This window comes from Pantherophis guttatus, chromosome 4, assembly GCF_059756535.1.
Source record: "Pantherophis guttatus breed Tessera chromosome 4, ASM5975653v1, whole genome shotgun sequence".
In the NCBI taxonomy this organism is placed as follows: domain Eukaryota; kingdom Metazoa; phylum Chordata; class Lepidosauria; order Squamata; family Colubridae; genus Pantherophis; species Pantherophis guttatus.
In genome coordinates, this window is record NC_142066.1 from 39,286,622 (window position 1) to 39,306,183 (window position 19,562).

General features: G+C 37.3%; 1 protein-coding gene across 1 annotated transcript; it reads left to right on the forward strand.

Moving 5' to 3' along the window:
* Positions 1-8,203: 8,203 nt before the first annotated feature.
* LOC117668935 (olfactory receptor 2AP1-like) lies at positions 8,204-9,142 on the forward strand. The gene has a single exon (XM_034422986.1). The coding sequence runs from the start codon at positions 8,204-8,206 to the stop codon at positions 9,140-9,142; it is 939 nt and encodes a 312-aa protein (XP_034278877.1).
* The last annotated feature ends 10,420 nt before the right edge of the window (positions 9,143-19,562 follow it).

Consider the following 19,562-nt stretch of genomic DNA (forward strand, 5'->3'; position numbering starts at 1 on the left):
CTTCCATAGAGGTCTGAACCTCTATGGAGGTCGGGCCGGCTCGAGACCAAGCTCCGATCAGTTGGCGTCCAGAGGACATTCAACATATGATTGTTGTGGCAGTGCAACAATCTTTGTCAGGACATGGCTTCCCTGCCAACAGACTGGCTTCTGTTCATTCAGTTCCTTCAGACCCTGCAGATTCTCCAGACAGATTCAATATGGAAGATGCTATCTCGCTGGCAGGTTCTGATTCTCCAGCAGTGTCCTGTGTCAGTGGTCACTCTGTTTCAGCAGAGTTGGAACCCCAGGAGCCTGAATTGTCAGAGGATGAAGGTTTACCTCCTGACCAACCCACCTTCACGGGTCTGTTTCCCCAGGCTCTCTTTAAGTCACTTCTGTTTAAGGTGGTGAATACAGCCCAACTGGGGCCTGCTCATCCACCAGAGCCTCCACCGGTTGCAGGCTCCTTGAATCCATTGTTTGCCGAACCACCTAGGCTGGTAACTGCCATTCCTACGCCTCTGCTCTTCTTGGAGGTCATCCAGAAGCAGTGGTCTTCACCCACTTCGGTTCCTGTGCCATCCTCCACAGACAGAAGGAATTTCACTGTGTCTTCTGACCTGACTTCCTTGCTTCATGTACCCTCTTTCTACGCTCCTGTGGTGGCTTTACTCTCATCTACATCCATTCCAGGAGATCCAGAGGAAGGCCTTTGGCCTGAGGAGCGCAGATCTGAGCAGGTCCTTCAGAGGACCCATCTCGGGGCGTCCTGGGCCATCAAATCAGTGACCACCACTTCTTTCTTTAATCGGGCAATACTCCTGTGGCTTCACCAGCTCCAGGATAAACTTTCTCCTGAGGACTCAAGATTAAAGCAGGACCTGAATAAGATTGTAGCGGCCGTACAGTTCTCTGCGGATGCTACATTGAATGTGACTCAATTTGCAGCTAAATCCCTGGCCTCTTCCATCGCGGCCTGCCGCTTAGTGTGGCTTCACCACTGGCAGGCCAACGCTAGACATGAATGGCATCTGGCGTCGGTTCCCTTCTCGGGCACGAAGCTGTTTGGGGAGTATTTAGACAAGTTCCTCATGGAAAACCAAAGATAAGAGGAAAATATTCCCTGCAGTTTTCCGTAGAGGAAAACCTCGTTTCTCCCCTTATGTTCCTTACCCTCAATTTCGATCATCGGAGGGTGGTTTGGGTTCCTCTTGCAGCATGGGTAATTTTAACCCTAGGCAGAGAAGTTTTCAGGAGAAACCACCCAGGGGGAGGAATTTCAGTTCCCAGCGCCCTTTCAAGGGGGAGGGGGTCGTTCCATCCATCACCATCGTTAGTAGTACTGGGGAACCTCCCATTGGCGGAAGATTGGGCCTCTTTGCCAAGGTTTGGGAACGTACTACTTTGGATTGTTGGGTCCGGGCCTCCATTCAATCACGGCTGGCCATTGAATTCTTTTCCACACCCCCTTTGTCTTTTATTCACTGTCTGCTGTCTCAGGTTGCCGAATGTCGAGCCCTTATGGAGTTGGCTATCAATCACCTTCTCGCCATTAAGGCTATTCAACGAGTGCCTACAGATCAAGCTGGACAGGGCTTCTATTCTCAGGTCTTCTTAGTCCCAAAGTCATCGGGTGGGTGGAGACCTATTCTGGACCTTAAATGTTTGAACCAATTTGTAATCTACTGAAGGTTCAAAATGCAATCCTTGCGATCAATTCTGGATGGCGTACGGAGGGGCGATCTCCTCTGTTCCATAGACCTCACTGAGGTATATCTTCATATCCCCATTTGAATTTCTCATAGGAAGTTCCTTTGTTTTTGTTATGCTGGGGTACATTACCAGTACAGGGCCTTACCATTCGGCCTTTCCTCTGCTCCCCGTAGCTTCACCAAAATTTTGGCAGCTTTAGCAGCTTACCTCAGGCTTTGAGCCATTCATCTCCAGTTGTTACCTGGATGACATCCTCATTATGTTTAGTTCCCCCCAGCAGGCCATGTCAGATCTCCAGCTTACTATTCAGATGCTGGCCTTTCACAGCTTCTCTGTTAATATAGAGAAAAGTCATCTGACTCCATTGACTATGATTCTTCATTTGGGGACTATAATTGATTCCCTTGAGGGCAAGGTCTTCCTCTCCCCTGAGCGGCAGGCTGGGTTGAAATCCCTTGTTGCTAAAGTCCTGAAAGATAGGAGGGCATCTCCCTTGTTATTCTCAAAACTGTTAGGCAAGATGGTCTCAGCCATTGCTATAGTCCCTTGGGCCAGGTTACACCTTAGAGACCTTCAGTGGTTTCTCTTGCCTTTGCAGAAGGCTGGCAGGGGTCCCTCTTTGACCAGAGTTGCAGTTCCGAAGGAGGTGTTAGTGTCCCTTTGATGGTGGCGATCCCCGGCTATTTCCAATGGCTGCCTGTTCCTGGAGCCTCAATGGGTGATAGTGACCACCAATGCCAGCAAGTTCGGTTGGGGAGCTCACTGTGGGGCTCAAGTTGCTCAGGGCACGTGGTCTGCCGTGGACGCTGCTCACAGTATCAATTGGCTGGAGTTCCGGGCAATTTCCCTTGCGCTTCGGGCCTTTCGTCAGCTGGTGGCCAGCACCCATGTGATGGTGCTCACCAACAACACATCAGCCAAGGCCCACGTAAATTGCCAGGGTGGCACAAGGTCCAGGTCTCTGATGCAGGAAGCCAAACGACTGGGTCTTTGGGCAGAACACCATCTGGCTTTGTTGAAGGCCGACCATATTTCAGGAGATGCGAACATGATAGCGGATTGGCTGAGCTGCCAGAGAATAGATCACTCAGAGTGGAGTCTCCACCCGCTCCTCTTCAGATGTTGGCGGACTGCTTCGGCATGCCGCAAGTAGATCTGTTCGCTTCCCAGCAGAATGCCAAGCTTCCTCGATTTTTCTCCTGTTTCCATTCTCAACAGGCAGAAGCTGTGGATGCCCTGTGCTCCCCTTGGCCGCTAGGCCTGCTGTACGCCTTTCCACTGATTCCCCTCATTCCAAGAGTCCTTCAAAAACTTCTGGTGGAACAGGCGGAGATAATTCTCCTAGCTCCACATTGGCCAAGGAGGTCATGGTTTGCAGACCTCATGAGCTTATCGGTGTCTCCTCCTTGGACCCCCCCGTGCACCCCCGATTGTCTCAGCCAAGGGGTGATTGTTCACCCAGAGCCTCAGTGGCTACAGATGACCGCTTGGCGGTTGAGCGGGATGCTCTACAGTGGGACCACATCCCTGCCTCGGTGATTTGTACTATCCAGGCATCTCGGTGGTCATCGACAGACCGAATTTATTTGGCCACTTGGCAGACCTTTTCTTCTTGGTGTGAGCTCCAAGGGTTCTCCGCTCTTTGAGCTTCTGTGGTGCAGGTCCTGATGTTTCTTCAGGCTGGTTTGGACAAAGAGCTTTCTCCCAACACTCTACGGAGACAGGTGGCTGCTCTATCATCGATCCTGACATACAATTCCACTCATTCTTTGTCACAACATCCACTGATTCGTAGATTTCTCCGAGGAGCAACAAATCTCTGTCCTCCAGTACTACATCGGTACCCCACTTGGGACCTTTCTCTGATGTTGGACTCTCTTATGGGGTCTCCGTACGAACCACTGGTTTCTGCAAGTCTACATCTTTTATCTGGGAAAGTGGCTTTCCTGGTCGCTATAACTTCTGCGCGGCAGATTTCGGAAATCGCCGCATTGTCTATCAGGGATGATTTGTGTGTGTTCTATGCGGACCATGTGGTTCTCAGGTTGGATCCTACATTTGTGCCAAAAGTTAACTCTCCCTTTCACCGTTTGCAGGAGCTGGTTCTTCCAGATTTCTGCCCGAGTCCGTCCAATCCAATGGAGAGCCAATTACACACTTTGGATGTCTGGTGGGCTCTTCAGATCTACCTCTGGAGTACTGCTGATATTCGTCAGGCAGAATCATTGTTTATTTCCTTTCTCCCTGCTTCCCTAGGGCACAGAGTGACTTCTTCGATGATTGGTCAGTGGATCCGATCTACGATTACCATGGCATACGAATTCTGGTCATTGCCTCCTCCTTCTAATGTGACAGCCCATTTTACGAGAAGTGCTGCGACTTCAGCTGCCTGGACTTTTCAGGCTTCGTTGATTGATTCGTTGATTGAGATTAGGGCAGTTACTTGGACTTCTCCTTCCCCTTTCGTTAAGCACTCTAAGTTAGATAAATTTGCCTCCGAGGAGGCTGCCTTTGGGAGGAGAGTGTTACAGGGTGTTGATGTGTGGGGGAGTCTTCTGCCCAGACTGTTCCCTCCCGTGAGCTGGGACAATGAACTTTGGTATGTCTTACATCTGGCTGCTGTCTCCACCCTCAATGGAGAAGGGGCATTGGTCCTACCTGATACGCACCTTCTCGTTGGGTGGAGACAGCAGCCAGCCACACCCTTGTCAGTCTGGTCACTAATGTTTTTTTTTTCCACACTCTGAGTCTGTCTTCCTTCGACAAAAGCTGGGAGCCCCTAGCAACAGGGGAGGAATTTAGCTGATTTGACAGGCTCAGTCTGACCAATGAGCACAACCCACATCTAGCTGCTATCTCCACCCAATGAGAAGGTGTGTATCAGGTAGGACCAATGCCCCTTTTCCCAACTAAATACCTCAATTTACTCTTCATAAACGGAGTCTGTTAGACCCAAGAGGAAGTGGCATTAGCTCTAATTGCCATGAGAGTACAATGCACTCTTTAGAAGGATCTGTGAAAAAGACTCAACTCTATGTTTGAGCAAATACATACTCGATCTTCATATGGAAGTTTGGAAAATTGATCATCTGTCACCTTTGTAGGAAATACATTATATGAGATAGGGAGAAAACTTTTCACTGTCGGGCATATAGAATTTTATAAAAGTAATTGAAGAGCATCCAAGGGAAAAGCGCAATTCATCTATAAGGGAGATGAGAAAGTTTGGTTGTGCCTACCTAAATATCTAAATTTCATATATATTGCTTACATTTTACCAAGATCATCTTTTCTACAACCAAAGCAAGTAGGGCTTCTGCTGACACTCCACACTATTCTTGATTTTGATGTACTTCTTTATTCAAAGTAAACTGATTTATATATATCAATTGAGATTTACCATTGACATTTTCCAATCGATTTACCTAGAATCTTGCCTGGGCATGGAATCTGGTGATGGCATGGTAGATGTCTTAAGAAACTTTCAAGGTACAGTATTAAAGAATGCATTGAAATTTGGTGTAATGCTTAAGGCTTCAGACTAGAAACCTGGATCCTGCTTAAGGATGAGATAGGTGACTTTGGACTGGTCACTCTTTCTCACACCAATTCTTCTCATAGGGTTGTTGTTATGCAGAAAACAGGAGAAGGAAACAATATTAGGTATATTCACCACCTTGAATTATTTATAGGACAATTTTCTATCTTGAAATAAGTTCCATTCACACAAAGTAAATACCTAGTGTATTTGATAAGGGACTGGTGTTTGTCATTGCTCCTAATTTCACAAATATTATATTTTGTTTTTATCCTTAATAATGACTGTACAAGAGTGGTCATAATTCTTTCTTTCAGAAAAACAGCATTACTATGAAGTTTTCATGAGTGGCATATAGAGTTTTTCCATCTAAGAAATTATAAAATATTCAAGAGAACTGTATTTAGTGAATTTAGTACAAGGTGAATTTTTTTTCCCAAAGATTAGGGATACAATGCAGATATGTAAAGTTTCTATCTATCCAGTATTCATTTTGTCATTTTTTAAAAAAGTTCTACATCTTGATTAGCAATATAAATTTAACATAAGGAGATGGTTAAGATATCCATTGATACAGTCTTTTATTATTCTGTAGGGGAAAAAATGAACAAAACAATCATAATTGACAAGTATCTGGAAACTTATCATTCACTGTCTCTTGTCCAAACTTATCAATTTTTATACATTTAAATTGAATAGTGTTTTCTAAATATTTCCTTGAGAAAGATTTCCTCAGTCTGCTATATTGCTAGAATTCATTTTAGAAAAAAAACCAAGCTGAGATCATTATTAGTAATATCTTTTTGAAAAGTCCAGCAATTGACATCTCAAAGGTTTCAGCTTTTCTGTTTTCTTCCTTTCCAATCCTTATATCTCTCCTTGACTGGCCCTAGGATGAACCAAGTCATATTTTTTCCTAGTAATTATTTTACTTGTTACCAATAAAGGAAAGCAACACAAATGAATTGATTAATATAGATCCAAACCAATTTGAAAATATAAGGGTAAAGACATCATCTTCATATATATTTTGGAGTACATATAAACCTTGAAGATTGTTTCCTGCTAAGGGACTGCATGATCCAAGAAGATTCCTCAATACTTTTACAACATGGGGAAGATAGAGAAAAGAAATAGGTAGTCCATGGACAAAAATTAAAGATATCTTGTCTAGGACAATCATTATGTGTGTGTGTGTATGTATGTATGTATGTATGTATGTATATGTATATATATATATGTATATATATATATATATATATATATATATATATATATATATATATATATATATATATATTGAATATATATATATATATATATATATATATATATATATATATATATATATTCAATTTATATTTATATGATTTATATTTATTTTTGAGGTAAGTACTGTATTTATGCATATATCATTCAAATTTTCATTTTATGTTTGGTACTCAGAAAGGAATATTGTATATTTATTTTATTTTGATGAAATTTTTATTTCATCAAAATTAATATTATCATTAGTTTAGTATATTATGGGGACTAGTTACTGGAAAATGAGATAGAGATTACATAAATGTTGAATTCTTTTTGGATGAATCATAGCTATGAAAGTGAGAGAATCAATCTTATTGAAAATCAGTTGCAGATTTTAGGAAGAAGGTTTTGGAGAAATTTTCAAATCTTTATAACGTTGGAGCAAGAATTTAGTTGAAGAAAATATTACTTTAGAAATAGGTGTTCAAAATGGAAATAACATTTTTGGGTGAATTTATCCATGTCCCTGGTAAGGATTTTTTAAAAAATAAAATACTGTAGTTTCGGGAAATATAAGAAATAGTCCAAAGATCAGCAATGTCAAAGAGTCATTTTAAAATGAATTAAGATTTAAATTACCAAAACACCTTTTTTCAGAAAATACATACTCATGGAATCGAAAAGATAGTTTAGATAATAATTTTATATTATGTGGATATTAAATGTCTTATCTAAATCAAACATTCTTGGGCAAAACAGAAGGTATTCATTATGTGTGTGTTAATAGTCAGATGTCCACTTCTTCCCAGTCAGACATATAATTTCATTGTTTGTCCTAATACTTGTTAAGAAATGTCTGCTTTTTCAGTTGTGAGGTATTGGGAAATATTACAAATGATTTGTCATGGTTAAAATCTTGGCAAAGTTAATGTCCTCTAAAGATTCAACCATCCATATAATCTCCATTCCATTCCTCCAAAACATTCCATGTGCTTTATCACTAAAATTATATCTTAGAGATTTGCAATTGGCATTTCCTGAAAGCAGGGATATAGGAACAATTCAAATATAATCCTTATACATGCCTGCATGTTTCTAGGTATTGTTCTGCTTGACTCATATGCTCTATTATATTTCAAACAGCAATAAATTCAACTATAATTGCATTCATTTTTCTAATACATAGAACTTTTATTAAACTTTGCAAAATATGTTATTTTTAAATGCAATTTTATTTTTTAGATGTGCCCAAGTATAGTTTAAAAGTATGATAGATAGAGTAGATATAACTACCCCAAATATGTGCAATTTCTGGATTTGAATTTTCTGGGGATACATCTCATGTGTAAAAAAATGTAGCTCCAGAGCTTTACTGCTGCTCATTTTGTCATGAATGTTGATTTCCACTAAAATTCATACCTTCCCACAGACACACATTCCAGAAAGCACTGAGCATTATTGTATAATTGTTTGTTACCCTCAACATCACAAAACATTAATATATGACATTTTCTATTATGATATGGTTAGTATGTTAAGAGATGCAACATTTTCTGTTCTTTCTGTTGTCTAGGTATGTGAACCAACAGTTCTCTCAAGGTATGTCAACATTTGTCTTAATCATCAGTGAGAGAGAGGGAGAGAGAGTGAAAGGGAAATGAGACTACTAAGGTTCTTCAGGTGGCTTTTCAGAATCACCTTGATAATCATTGGTAGGAAAAAATGGAAATAAATCAGTCAAGTGTTACAACATTCATTCTTTTGGGATTCAGCAATCTTCCCCAAATGGGAATACTCCTCTTTACACTGTTTTTTATTATATACAGTTTGTCTATTGTGGGGAACCTACTTATTGTTCTACTTGTTGTAACTGACCAACATCTTCATACGCCCATGTACTTCTTCCTTGTGAATTTGTCTTGTTTGGAGACTTGTTACATTTCAACCATTTTGCCCAGAATGTTGGCTAGTTTTGTAACTGGGGATAAATCTATATCAGTCTATGGCTGTATGACACAATACTACTTCTTTGGTTTTTTAGCATCCACTGAATGTTATCTTCTGGCAATGATGTCTTATGATCGATATTTAGCAATCTGCAAACCTCTTCATTACGCATCTGTCATGAATGGTAAACTCTGTCTCCAGTTAACCCTCACATCTTGGATATGTGGTTTGTTGACCAACACGATCGTAACTGCTTTTCTTCTACGGTTAACTTTTTGTGGACCCAATGAAATTGACCATTTCTTTTGTGATGTGTATCCAGTGGCAAATCTTTCCTGTAGCAATACACACTTAGTGAAACTTGCTACTTTTATTCTAGGATCCATGGGTATAGGGACCACATTTATCCTAACAATCACCTCCTATGTCTATATACTTCATACTGTGTTGCAAATGAAATCTAAAAAAACACAACAGAAGGCTTTCTCTACCTGTTCATCTCATCTCATTGTAGTTTCATTTTTCTTTGTTTCACTATTGCTTGTCTATGCTGTCCCTGAAACAGAAAGACTGAAGGAGCTACATAAAATATTTTCTCTGTTTTATACTGTTCTGACTCCAATGCTCAATCCCATCATCTACAGTTTGAGAAACAGAGAAGTGAAGGAAGCCCTCTTTAAAACTGTTAGAAAATACAACAGAAAAGATTTATAATATATCTCAATGATCATTGGTAAAGTATATTGAAGATGGGATATAGCAATTTTGTTGCTATAAACAATTAATCTGCCTAAGAGATCCTCACTTAATATATGTCTCATCTTTATCTTATTGTATCTTAAATTTTATTTTAGTATTTAAAATAATAGGTTAGGCGCTGACACCCACTTCTTTTCAAAACTGTCTGGCCCTAGCAGTTTTCATAGCAAGTTCATAACCAGTTTGTTGGTTCCAGTACAACTTCATAAAAATGTCTTAATAAGGTGCAGTTAGGGAGAAGTAAAATTAATATGGGCACTTTTATTAGTACTAACATATTATTACAGTTTACATTACTGTGATTATTATTGTGATAGATTTTTTAAAGTATCATTTTATATTGTATACCATCTTTATAATGTGTTTAGATTTTTTTTTATGAAAAATACATAATACACTTGAAAATAAAGAAAGAAAATGGCAAAGAACATTTTGGCTTCTGGTAAAATCTGGTAAATTTTAGTTAGTTGTATCTGATCCAGACCACTCTGGCAGGATGTGGTGTTTTGGGTCAAGAAATCCATTTTAAGTATAATGTAATAGAGTTATTATCACAACAGAAACTCAATTAAGGGAAACCCAATGGCTAAGAAAGAGTGACTGGCCCAAGATCACCCAACTGACAGGCAGGAACAGAACTCATGGTCTTCCACTTTCTAGCCTCAGATATAGTTGTATATGTAAGAGAGTTTGGCTCTGTCTTCTTAAAATTCCAAATGTCATATATTTTGCTAAATTGTACCAAGATTTTTTTTCTAAGTCCAAGCTGAGTAGGACTGATATTGACAGTCCAAACTGTCTCGGATCCTGATATATTCATTTTTTCAGAGTAGTATATCATGTAGATGATGAATGGATAGATAGAATGTGCAATTAAATGGACCAATGAAGTTTCCCAAATAATTTGTTTTTCCCAGAATATTAACTGACATAATATTCCCCAGGTCTCAAATGAGATGAAGCATAGTTGTAACCTGGTGATTCCATGGCAGATATCTTAAGAAACTTTCAAGGTGTAGTCAGTGGTGGGATTCAAATAATTTAACAACTTGTTCACCCAAGTTTGGTTGGCTGTTGTGAGTGGTGTGCCCTCCCCATCCCCCACCTCTGCCACACATGTGGGATGAGCCTCCCATGATGCCAACCTGAACCTGGGCAAACCAGTTGTTAAATTAACCCCCCCCCAATTATCAAAGTGGATCCTGGGTGCTGCACTGTGCTACAATGGAGAAACGAGAAATGGAGCAGCTGGCATGAGGGAAGGTATGGGGAGAAGAAAGAGGGAAAGTGGTCTCCTCCTTCCATCATGCTGACTGCTCCATTTCCCATTTCTCCATTGCAGCGCAGCACCCAGGATCCACTTTGATAGTGGGGTGGTGGTGTAATTTAATAACCGGTTCACTTGAACTGGTGTGAACCAGCTGAATCCCAACACTGCTAAAGAATGCCTTAAATAAACTATAGAAAAACAAAAGTTTTGGTCTTTTCCAGAAGAAATCCTGATAATCTATAAAGCCAAACAGCTGATGACTTCCGGTTTGGTGTCACAGTGAGACAGTTGGGGAAATAGCAGGCTCTGATGAGTGCCGCGAAAACCCTGGCTGCTGAACCGCTGCCGATAGGTCTTCGGACCGGAACCATCCTGCAGGGATGGGGAAGAAAGAGATGTGCCTCAGATGACCAGGAGGAACAGGCAAGTTTCTCAGAGGTCAGAGGGAACTCTCTGTGAGTCAGCGGCAGGGGGGCGGCAGCCATGGCGGCTGCCGCAAAGCTGGGACAACTGGACTAAGTGTACAGCTGGAGGAAGAGAGGAACGGAATGGAGTTTTTTTGAAGCCGGGTGAGTGACAGCCAACTCAGGCTTGAATAACAACAAGAAAAATATCTTACAACTATAAAACCCCTAATGTGTAATAGCTGCTAAAGAACATGGGGGCAAAGAAGATTTTGAAATGTAATTTGGAAGAGACAAAAACCCAATTGAAAACTGATTTCTGAACAAACTAATTGGAAACTTTAAACAATTAGATATGGTCAAAGGATTGGAAAGAAATAAAGAGATCTTTTTTTCCTTTCTTCCTTTCTTTTTTAAATTGCAAGAAAAATAAAAAGAATGGATAATAAGCTTTAAGAAGAAAAAAAGGGATGTATAAATATAAGAGGAAAAAAGAAAAAAAGAAGTGAGAAGAGCTATTTAAATTTGGACTGGACTTTAAATATGATTGATATTTTTAAATTGAAAAAGAAAAAAGAGAAGTCAAATAAAATTGTGATATAATGGAAACAAAATCGATATTTGTTAAGCAATCAGAAATTGTGGATTGCAGAGAGACACCATCTGGAGTTAAAAGGAACATTGCAACTTGGTTCTTTGTTTTGGAAAATTGTGAAGTTCACAGATAATAACTGTGAGAACTTGTGGAGGAGGATTTTCTTGTCTACAAGAGGCTTGACTTTTGGAGGAATAAAAAAAAGAAATAGAAGGGAATATAATGGAACTTTTATAATTGGAGCAATTATTTGACCTGGAGAATGGAAATAAAAGAAATAACTATAATGTTGCACAGAGGACATTTGAGGATATAAAAATCGAATGGACAAGAAAACGAAGATGGAGAAATAAGTCATAGAAGTGGAAAATAAAGAAGATAAAGATATTGTGATTAAATATGAACAAATAATTGAACATGGGAATAGTAATAATAAAAAGGAGGACTCTAGAGATTATATTGAGATTAACAATAACATAACAATGATTATACTGAGATTAATAATAATATAATGATGATTATATGGAAATTAATACTGAATGATAAAAGAATAAAAGGTTGGAAAATATTAAGAAATTTAAAGAAGTCCAGGACCTGGATTTATAAAATGACTATATTGAGATTAACAAATATAAGAAGAATTATGTTACAGATATTTAGAAATGAAATAGGAATTGAAGTTAAAATATATGGAAAATAGACTGCATTAAAAGAAATATAGCAATGGACATATTGAACCAATTTTTTATTAAGATGATAAAAGATACTATTTGAGGAAATTAATGGTTATAATAACTGGGATATTGTTTAAATGCCTATAACAATTGTTATAATTTGAATATTTGCAATAATATATCTACAAAAGTAAAAGATGATTATGCTGGGATTAACAGTGAGAAAAATAAATATAATTATACTGGGATTAACAGTAACTAAAATGATTACACTGGGATTAACAGTGAGAAAAATAAAGATGATTACACTGGGATTAACAATGAGAAAAATAAAGAGGATTACACTGGGATTAACAGTGAATAAAAATGATTACATTGAGATTAGCAGTGAGAAAAATAAAGATGATTATGCTGGGATTAACAATGGAATAAAGATGTATTTTGTACACTGGGATTAACAGTGGAAGGATAAAAGAAAAGGTTAAATTAGAAAATTGATAGCTATAATAATTGGGATATTGTTTAAATATGTATAACAATTGTGATAATTTGAACATTTATTACCTAAGTGAAAAAGAAAAGAAAACTGAAACAATATATGATTATGATCTATAAATAAAAATTACTTAATTGGTGTTATATAAATGGTATGGTTTGATAGAATTTAGGATAATTTGGAAATTGCATTAAAGAGCATTATTTGAATTAAGAACTATGTTTAAATGTTAAATTGCTATATTTTTAAAATTAAAGATAAGATTTAAATTTGATAAAATAATAATGGAATAAAGATTTAATGAGCATAATGAAATATAAAAAGTTTCAACTGTATTGTCGTATTATAAATTATTAATTGAGTTAAGAATTAAGATGGGTTAATAGAAGGGTAATTGTTTTGATTAAATAAATATATGTTAATTTTTAAAAGATGGTATTAGTTGAATATGTGATTTAAGATTAAGAAATAAATTCTATGGCAAAATAGAATAGATAAAATTTTGTTAAAATTTTGTTAAAAATTGAACAAAGTGATGACCGGATCAAAGCTCTGTTCTGAAAGGATGTAATTTGTATGTTTGGGGGAAAAAAATTTAAAAAAACTTTTTGCAAAAAAAAAAAAAAAAAAAAGCCAAACAGCTAATGGCAGAGCAGGTGAAATTATTTAAATTCATAGATATTGACTTTTAATCTTCTACATGCTAAGGTAATCAAATAGAGTTAGCTTTGAAAGCTCAAAAAGTATTTAGCAAATCAATAAATTAGCTAGTGGGTGAAAAAACAACTTTGTCTCTGTAACAATTAAATTATTCCAGACCAAAGCCCTTTGCATGATGCTGCATGTATATCATATGTGTACTTCTTAATCATAAATAAATACAAATAAATTTCTTACAATTAATAACGTATGTTCCTAATTTGAGTTATGGTGTTTTGCACTTGTAAAATTACAAGTGGAATGTATAAATGTCCTGTCTTTCATTGTGCATTCCACTTTCTAGTGGCCTGCAACTTCCTTGACTCCCCACAATTTAGTTAGATTTTGTATATATAATACCATAATATAAGAGGACTCTATGATCTTATTTTGCTAACTTGTTCATAGAGAAGAGCCTAACCATTATGTCCCTATCTGAATAAATCAGAAACTCAAAATGATGCCTTAATTAAAATATGATATAACCAGAAATGCTGTATAAAGACATAAATTGCCATTCTTGACACCCTGTCCACCCTGAAAACTTCTGTTTGGTTATTGGTTATTTTGGAGCAAAGGATACAACTTTTCTGTCTCAGGTGACTAGTAAATGGGTATACCATTTACTTTTTTTTTTGTATGTGTGTATGTGGGTGTGTATGCACATATGTGGGTGTGTGGGTGGGTGTATTATGAACAGGCAAAAGAAGCAAAGAGAAAGGAATATTCTTAGGACTTTCAGCTTAAGAACATATGGAGAAAATGGTAAGGATATGCACGGATTATTTATTTATTTCAATTTCTATTTCCATCTCAGTCAATGATTCTGGGCATTTACAATTTTGTGTGTGTGTGTGTGTGTGTGTGTGTGTGTGTGTGTGTGTTTGTAACTATTTAAAGTACTAAAAACATTTTAAGACAATAAAAACACTAAAAACTTCCAGATAAGCGCAGGATGCTTGGCTGTTAGGAATACATATTATATATTCCTGAAGCAGTATTGCCTTGTAAAACCTCTTCCATTACTGGAAATTTCCACTGTTGATTTGGCCCAAGATATTCAAGACTTGAAGTCCTAAATTGTGGGATATTATGTGATGCCTTGATTTAAATCAGATTTATCCTCTTTTTTTTCAAGGACAGACTATGTGGTAGATACTATTAATATAAGAAATACAAAAACATCCATAATAAAATATGGCATAGTTTAACAACGTATAAAAATATAGCAGAGTTAAATTAAGAAAGGTAAATTTACAAATTAAAATAACAAATATTATAAAAGAGCTGAATTCTAAATTTTGATCAGCTAATATATTGAAAGGAAACAAATAATTCTCAATGACTCCTAGCATGAATTGTTAGCTTGCTGCAAACTCATTTTAGAATTTTGTAAACTTTTTTGCTTTTCAAAATATAGATGAGAACCAAAGCAGTCAGGATAATAAAAATAATTGTGAAGATTTGTTTTGAAATGGCTTATAGTAGAAGTCTGTGGCACCGTGCAAATAATGATTGTTATTTTAAAATTCATTCATTCATTCACAGCAAGGAACAACAAATTACTCGACATTTTTGGCAAGAGATCAAGAATTGAATTTGGTTTTCCTGGTTCACCTTTTGAAATGTAAATTCCTTTCATGTACATTCTTTTTTAAAACATAGCAATGCTTTCATGCACTGTTCAATCTTTTCTTTTCCTTCAGACTTTTGTGTCTGTATGATTAAGTGGAATACAGTTAAGAATGAAGAATGTAAATATGTTGCAGAATATAGCAAAAACATCCAATATTTCAGATGAAAACATCCCTATTGTGCTGCACTCATGTATATCCCTGAATCCAAAGTAGAACTTTAAGAAATACTATCCAAAAAATTGTGCTCCAAGCATCTGAAACATCTGACAATGTATGATTTGATATGGATTAATTGCTGTTAATTTCATAACGTATGTGTGTATGTATGCATGTATGTATGTATGTTGTGTGTGTGTGTGTGTGTGGTTATGGATTTTTATTTCAAGGAAATATGTGTACAATATCTGAATACAACCATATAACATAATGTTTCCAATGATGATTGATTCAAACAAACTACTGACTTGAAAGTGACTAAAGAAAAAATATTAGAAAATGAGCCACTTTCTAGAGTTCTATAGAACAATCAGAGCAACCCATAGCATAGGAAAACATTGAAAATAATATGAGCAAATATTATGTTAAAGATAGCCAAAGAATGATAGAATGTTTGTTTGTTTATTCATTCATTTATTTATTCCTCTACCAGTTATCTCACCTGGAAGAGACTCTAGGTAGCTTTCAATCATTTAAAAAATAAGAAACATTAAAACTTTAAATTAATAATAGCATTACATTATTTTAAAATCAATAAAATGGGAAGATTAGATGATAGATAGTTAGGTATAGAGATTGAGATAGATGATGATAGATAGATGGATAGATGGATAGATAGATAGATAGATAGATAGATAGATAGATAGATAGATAGAAAGATATAGATAGATAGATAGAAATAGATAGCATAAAATATAGATATAGATAATATATAGATGATAGAGATAGAGATAGAGATTAGAGATGACAGAGATAGAGATGATAGAAATAGATGAGAGACAGATAAATTTAGAAAATTGGCAAGTGAATCCTTCACATATTTTTTTTTTTAAAGATGCAATTTTCTCTGAACTTGAAAAACATTCAGCCCGGAGTTGGAAAGAATTTCCAGAACTATAGGACTAACACATTTATTACTTCTGTAAAGACAAGCTAACTCTTCAGAACTGAATGTTATCAATAGAAAAACCAAATAATGGTCAGAAATAATCTTATGAGCTTTTCAATGTGAACTGCCACATTGTGAGATGTTACAATTATTAGACCACACTGCCATTGCATCATGAGCTGATAATATAAGCAATCCTTCTTTGGAAAGATAATTTACTCAAAAGAGCATGGTGTAACTGAGAGTGACAATCAGAAATAAAGGACATCAAAGGTATTCTCAGTGCTGAAGCTCCAAAATAGATCTGAGGCCTAGCATAGGAAACAGGTTATAAGCACTTGGAGAAAGCAAAGGAGATTCTTCTGAAGAAAAGAAGAGGTTGGAGCCTTCAAGAACAAAGGAGATGCAAATGAACACTCTAAGGAAACAAGGACAAAAGTTGTGGTAATGTTTGTGAAATTTGTAGGGAGGCTTGGAAAACACACAATCAGCAGGACAGTGAGCTTAATCAAAATTGCATCTCAAATTATTAAAGAGGATTCTGCCTTAATTAACGCAGTTAATTATAATAGGAAATTCAATAACAGGATGTGCTTATTGCAGGCTAGTATTAAAGAAAAAGTCTATAGAAAAAATCTACAGGTGTTGCCCTAGGAGTGTAGTGATTGGGTGTTCTATTCTTCAACAACTTGGTGATTATGGCCAATCATTGTCTTACAGTCCTTAGAAGAAGGTATTATCAATTCACTTCCAACATGTAATTAAAAAATTGCATGGACCTATCTTGTAGCCTATAAAAATCCAGATTCATCTGAAAGTTTAAAAGCTATTGCAGAAATATCTAATTAAGTTTTTTGCAGCTATTGCTTCCTTCCTTACCATGAAAAATATTTATTAGAATATTAGAAGTAATTATTATTCCTAAAAATGTGCTATCAGTCACAACAGGTACATTTCTAAACTTAAAAACAAAGATTGAAATATTAAAGAACCTGACCTTTTTGGAATTTTTTTTAATAAATATCAATTCATATTCTAAACACATTGGAAACAACATTTTAAAGAGAAAGGTAACAGCCAAGAAATGTTCAGAAATTGATAAACTGTGAAGTTAAAACTATCATAAATAGAACAGGTCTGAAAGAAAGAACACTTTGAAAGAAAGCTTATATATAATGAGGGAAGATTTCCCAGAAGTGGATAACATAAGCTTTAGAAAGAAATAGGAAAACTTAATAACATCTTTTTCTGGAAATGAGCTAAGCAATCCATAGCCCAATTTGGATGTTCACAATATACATCCATTTTGTATCTCTGAAACAGAAAACTGATGATTTTTATAATTTATAAAAAAATTGAAAAGAAATTTTAGTATGTTAAGCAACATTGCCTTGAACCTACAAACAAATCATGATTGACATACAAAATGAACAATATAAGTTCCTTCCTCCTCATTCATCATGAGGATAAAAAGAAGCTGTGCTTGCCTCTGATAACTGTCTCTGGTTTAGCAACTATATTTAAAATGCTTAGTACTGAAGAAGAAAGAATGTCTTCAAACAACTCCTTCCAAAAAAAGTGCTCAATTTGCTCTGAATACGCTGAAAGGCTTTGTGAATTTCTTTATTTCTTCAAGTGTAGATGAGTGGATTGGCCAGAAGAGTCAGGATTGTATAAAAAATGGAGAAGATTTTATTAAGCTGTCTCAGAGTGGGGGTGTCTGGTAACATATAGACAATTATAATTGTTCAATAAAAGAGACATACAACTGTGAGGTGAGAAGAACAGGTTGAAAAGGCTTTTTGCCTTCCAATGGTGGATTGGATTCTTATGATGCTGGCAATGATACAGACTTAAGAACTAACAGTCAGAAAAAAATGGAGCAAGTGTAAAAATGAAGGTCAAGAGGAAAACAATTATTTTAAGCAGGCTGGGATCACTGCAAGACAGTTTTTCAAGTGGACTTAAATCACAAAAATAATGCTCTATTACATTGGTCCACAAAAGGAAAACTGAGCTATAAGAAACACAACAATGCTATTAGCCATCAAACTATTTAGCCATGCCCCAGCTATAAGCTGGAAACAAAGATTTCTGTTCATAACAGAAGCATATAATAGAGGTCTACATATTGCCAAGTAACGGTCATAAGACATTGCTGCAAGGAGAAATGTTTCTATAGCTACACAACAGACAAAGAAATAATATTGGGACAGGCATCCACTCACAGTAATAGTTCTGTTTCCAGTTAACAAATTTCTCAACATTTTTGGCAAAATAGTTTTTATTTATTTATTTATTTATTTTCAATTTATATACCGCCCTTCTCCCTGAGGACTCAGGGCGGTGCACAGCCAGAATTAAAAACATGAAATACAAATATTAAAAACAATTAAAATCTATATAAATTTGGCCCCAAAATTTAAAAAAATCACAAACCAATTAAACATTTAAAAAATTTAAAAAATTTCTTCCTAAGCCAGCCCGGCTTGCTGGAAAAAGTGGGTTTTAAGGGAACGGCGGAAGGCACTGAGGTCTTGGATTCTCCTTATCTCTGGGGGCAACTGATTCCAGAGGGTAGGTGCCCCCACAGAGAAGGCTCTCCCCCTGGAGGTCACCAGCCTACATTGTTTGGCTGATGGCACCCTGAGGAGGCCCTCTCTGTGGGAGCGCACGGGTCGCTGGGAGGTCGTCGGTAGCAACAGGCGGTCTCGAAGATAGCTAGGCCCTATGCCATGGAGCGCTTTAAAGGTGATAACCAACACTTTGAAGCGCACCTGGAAGACCACCGGGAGCCAGTGCAGCTCGCGCAGGAGCGGTGTTACATGGGAGCGCCATGCTGCTCCCATCACTACCCGCGCTGCTGCATTCTGGACCAGCTGGAGCCTCCGGGTGCCCGTCAAGGGGAGCCCCATGTAGAGAGCATTGCAGTAGTCAAGGCGAGAGGTGATGAGGGCGTGAGTGACTGTGCACAGGGAATCCCGATCAAGAAAGGGCCGCAACTGGCAAATCAGGTGAACCTGATATATGGTCCTCCTGTTTACAGCTGTCAGATGTTCCTCCAAGGACAGCTGCATATCCAGGAGGACTCCCAGATTGCGAGCCCCCAATAGTCAGTGATGGAGTCAACTGACTATATCGGGATGCCGGGAGCCACAGCCACTCAGTCTTGGAAGGGTTGAGCTTGAGCCTGTTCCTCCCCATCCAGATCCGCACAGCCTCCAGGCACTGAGACATCATTTCAAGGGCATCGTTGGGGTGGCCTGGGGTGGAGATGTACAGCTGGGTGTCATCAGCGTACTGATGGTATCTCACCCCGAAGCCACAGATGATCTCGCCCAGTGGCTTCACATAAATGTTGAACAGAAGGGGCGAGAGGACCGATCCATGCAGCACTCCACAGATGAGAGGCCTCGAGGTCGACCTCTGCCCCCCTGCCAACACAAACTGCGACCAGTCGGAGAGAAAGGAGGAGAACCACCGCAATACGGTGCC